Source organism: Setaria viridis, chromosome 3 (genome assembly GCF_005286985.2).
Source record: "Setaria viridis chromosome 3, Setaria_viridis_v4.0, whole genome shotgun sequence".
Classification (NCBI taxonomy): domain Eukaryota; kingdom Viridiplantae; phylum Streptophyta; class Magnoliopsida; order Poales; family Poaceae; genus Setaria; species Setaria viridis.
In genome coordinates, this window is record NC_048265.2 from 19,193,116 (window position 1) to 19,197,476 (window position 4,361).

General features: G+C 47.6%; 1 protein-coding gene across 1 annotated transcript; it reads left to right on the forward strand.

Annotated features, from left to right (window-relative positions):
• The first annotated feature begins 574 nt into the window (after positions 1-574).
• LOC117847369 (uncharacterized) lies at positions 575-3,208 on the forward strand. Its single transcript, XM_034728569.2, has 3 exons — positions 575-1,168; positions 1,327-1,604; positions 2,322-3,208. The coding sequence occupies exons 1-3, from the start codon at positions 886-888 to the stop codon at positions 3,000-3,002; spliced, it is 1,242 nt and encodes a 413-aa protein (XP_034584460.1). The 5' UTR covers positions 575-885; the 3' UTR covers positions 3,003-3,208.
• Positions 3,209-4,361: the final 1,153 nt, after the last annotated feature.

Here is a 4,361-nt window from a genome sequence, read left to right on the forward strand (position 1 = left end):
CTTCGCCATTCATTTATTCTCTTGAGTCGAGTTTTGAGGACCATGTAAGGAATCGGCATTTGTATCGAAGCAAGATGTCCACCTCATCAGCCTTGGAAAAAGCTTTCCATCCGCCCCAAAGTATAGGTACATTTATGTTTCTTCTAAAATCATTTTTTAAATTTTGACCAATAATATATCTAAAAATAATTTATTTTGAACATAAATGGTTATATATTATGAAAGTTGGTTTCACGATAAATTTACTACCATCATTTTTACATTGTCAATCTTTACAATAACTTTGCTATTCATACTTAAAGTTGAAAAGTTGACTTAGAAAAAATCTAAAAATAGATACTACCTTTCTGTTTCAAATTATAGGTCATTTTGATTTTTTAGATTCATATGTGTTTGTATGCATCTAGACATACGCTATATTTAGATGCATATATACAAACACCTTTGGATCTAGAAAAAACAAAATGACAGAATGGAGGGAGTATATCATTAAATATAAACAAGGCGCGTCAACACCATCTACAGAAAACACTACTGCAATGTATTCCCAAATCAATGTTTATCATTGCAACCACATGTATACCAAACTGCACAAACAGTTCCAGCAGAGGTGGAGAAAGGCTCGGTAGCCATCGTCAAGTGGGTACTGCCGGCTGTGGGTAGCGGCAAAAGTGACCCGATCGGTAAGCAAAACCGCCACTCCAGTATATATCATGCATCATTTCATCAATCGTGCCGGCACCACCCTCTTATCCTCTCCTCCCACTCGCCTCGCTTGCCCCCCCAAATTCTCTGCCTCCTCCTCGGCGCGGTGCTCCCTCTCCGGCGTTGCCCTAGCTAGCTCGCCCTCGCTCGCTCGCCGTCGCTTCCGGCGCGCGCTATGCCATGAGCAGGGACCTCGAGGACGGGCAGGGCGCCATCGACAGCGCTATTGTGGCAGCACCTGGAGGAGGGGAGGGGAGTATCGAGGCGGCGGCGGCGGGCGGTGGCGGCGAGGCCGCCGGGGACACGCACGACAACGACGTCGTGATGCCGGGGTTCCGGTTCCACCCCACGGAGGAGGAGCTGATCGAGTTCTACCTCCGGCGCAAGGTCGAGGGCAAGCGATTCAACGTCGAGCTCATCGCCTTCCTCGACCTGTACCGCTTCGACCCATGGGAGCTCCCCGGTAATAACCAATTAGCGCATACAACTGCAAGCTTCTGTGCTTGATCACCTCGCCTGGCCTCGATCTTCTTGGCTACTATCTAGCCCCGAATCTCGATCTGGACTAATTAATTCGCTGTAATCACTTGTGGCGGTGCTCCCGGTTGCTCGGTGGCGCAGCAATGGCGGTGATGGGCGGGAAGGAGTGGTTCTTCTACGTGCCGAGGGACCGCAAGTACCGGAACGGCGACCGGCCGAACCGGGTGACGGCGTCGGGGTACTGGAAGGCGACGGGCGCCGACCGGATGATCCGCGGTGAGAACAACCGCCCCATCGGGCTCAAGAAGACGCTCGTCTTCTACTCCGGCAAGGCCCCCAAGGGCGTCCGCAGCAGCTGGATCATGAACGAGTACCGCCTCCCGCCGCCGGCAGCCGACGCTGACCCCTTGATTCCCAAGGTGAATTAAGCCCAGAATGGCAGAATCCCCCCATAGATTAGGGTTTCCGTATGCTCAATTTGCATTTGCAGGGTTCTTGCTCGCTTCGTTGCTTCCAAATTCCAAAAAGTTTTGTTATTTTGGAAATTGAGGTCCTGCAAGAAGAGCTGTTTATTTGGCGCGGTTAATTACCAATCATTTGATCTGCTTTTCGTTCGGTGCTTTTACTTTGGTCGCATGATTTCTATGAATATGCGAGATGCCTATTCCTTTTCTTTTCAGATCTATACCAGCTAGGGTTCGCTTTTGTTTCCTTCTTTCTTTTCGGCACACATTTGCGCACCACCGGGCATGTACAAAAGCTACACTCTAGAATTACCCTCCTAGCTAGATACCATGCACCCCAGATTCTGCAAGATCTTTGCACCCCTCAAGCTGAAGTCAATGACTTCCCTTTGCTAATACTCAGATCTGAACTTAATTGCAACACTCAATTATCCCTGCTATCTCAACCCATCTCAAAGTTGTGTTTCTTGACGAGTAGTTGATGATCTTAAAATTCGTGTGTACTCTCTCAGCTTACTCTCCTCTACATATGTTTGTTTGTTCCTTTTCTTGTCTATGAACTGGTGTCCTCTGACGCTTGCTACTGATTTGTCAGTTTGCTGTGGAGTACGCTCTATTCCTCTTTCTTTCCACGAAATGGATATTGACCATTTTGTGACGGTGATGATACAGTCGGAGATCTCGCTCTGCCGTGTCTACAAGCGCTCCGGCATCGACGACGGCCACGGGCAGTCATCCTCCAGTACCCAAGCTTCCTCAGGGCGGCGGATATCCTCCCGCACCGGCGTGCCGACCGGTCGGCACGGATCGTCGCCGTCTTCCACGCCACTGTCACCGACGCAGCAGCTCAGCAGCTTCCATCTACTCCAAGGGGAGTGCTCATCTGCCTCACCGCCGGCGCCCATCATGGACCAAGTGGTCACCGTGCACAGTGCGCCGCCGCAGCTTCTGCCTCCCCCAAGGCCGTGCACTTACGCGCCGGCGGCGACGATAAGATCAGCAGCGGCGGTTGCGCCGCAACGGGCACAGGGCGCGGCGGCCCTCGCCTCCACGTACTCATCACTGTTCAACATGGCCGCCGCCGCGCCTATGGCCGGAATCTCAAGGCCGCCCATCGATGAGCTGAGCACGCTGGTTGGCCCTGGCCAGGCCGGCTACGCAACCCTCTCGGCCGCGACGGGCAGCCACTTCCTCCCCTTGATGCCGGCGCCACCACCAATGCCACAAATGACGCCGCTCGGTGCGCTGCCGATGGTGCAGCCACCGCATTCGGTCACTGACAAGCTCAGCTGGGACTGGAACCCGGTCCCTGACACGGCGGCCCGGGATTACGATGCTTCTGGTTTTAAGTGAGCCCAAACTCACTGTTAAATTCTGAAAACCTGCCATCAGTGTAGGCTAACATATATACTCTTCAATCAGTCCACAAGGACTACAATGCACGTCAGTTAGTATATATCAAGGATACTAAATGGGTTCAGGAACTGAAGGTAGCTAGTGGTTTGTAAGCATAATGAGATCATTTTTAAATATAAGCATCAGCATGCAAGTTTAATTCACTCCTGATTGCATGCATGCCTTGAACAACTAATTAACATAACTGGTGTACTTTCCTTAGTATTTCCCAGAAGGTTTTTGGTAGGTTTTCTTTTTGCAGTTAAACTGCAAGACACATGAAATAATGTGAGCATGATTGGACGGAGACCGTTGCAGCAGGGGTTGTTTCTTTCAGCATGATTGGGAGGAAGACTTGCAGGGGGTGGACAATGTCAGATAAAAAGCTTCGCATATGCCCATAGGAATTCTGTAATCTTTCAGATCTAGAGGTGATGACTGTCTTTTGATCCATGGAATGATTCATGTGATTATTGCAACAGCTTTTGTTCTTTACCTTGCAACAGTGCTTGGTCGTTGCTCTGAGTCACTACCGGAGCTAACAGCCACCGAGTATATATACTGTGCTTTTTTCTGAAGGAAAACGGTAAAGATTAAACAAGATAAGCTGAAGATGCATTCGTGGGTAAGATTGAGACGCTCTTTCTGTTGTACATATCTTCAGTCTGATTGATGGAAAAGACGATCTATTTGGCAGATGATCAAAAGGCTACTCAGTTTGTTTTATCGATCGATTCACCGAGATGAGTCATCCATGTTGGATGCTTCATATTTTGGTGTGTTCTCTCAGTCTATAAATTCTCATAACATTAGGCTGTACTGATGAATGATGATGCATATATATAGCCAAGTCAAAAAATTTGCTATAAATAGCTAACTGTAGAAGCAGCGGTTTCTGGCTAATTGCAGGTTACACACAAAGCAAAAGAGATAATCGCCCATCCTTCTTTTCAAACCAGGTGAGCAAAGATTATAGTGTTTTTGATGTAGCGCTATATATTGCTTCTCAAATTAAGGACATTTAGATATACCCACTAGCAAGGCTAGCTAGTTAGCAAAAAATGGGAATCTGAAACAAACATACAGCCCTTAATTCAGTATTAGTGTGCAATATTTACCTTCTTATTAGCGACCTAAAAGCTAATTAATAATGATGGTCTAATAAAACACTTTCTTTTATAAAAACGGTCCAGAAAAACATACCTTCTGTGTTTGGTCAAACAAGACAAGAAAATTCAACATCCTTTAAGTGTGATGTCAAGCCTTTTCCAACAATAGAGTTGCAATATATAACAAAAATTCTTTGAGCTTCTTGTA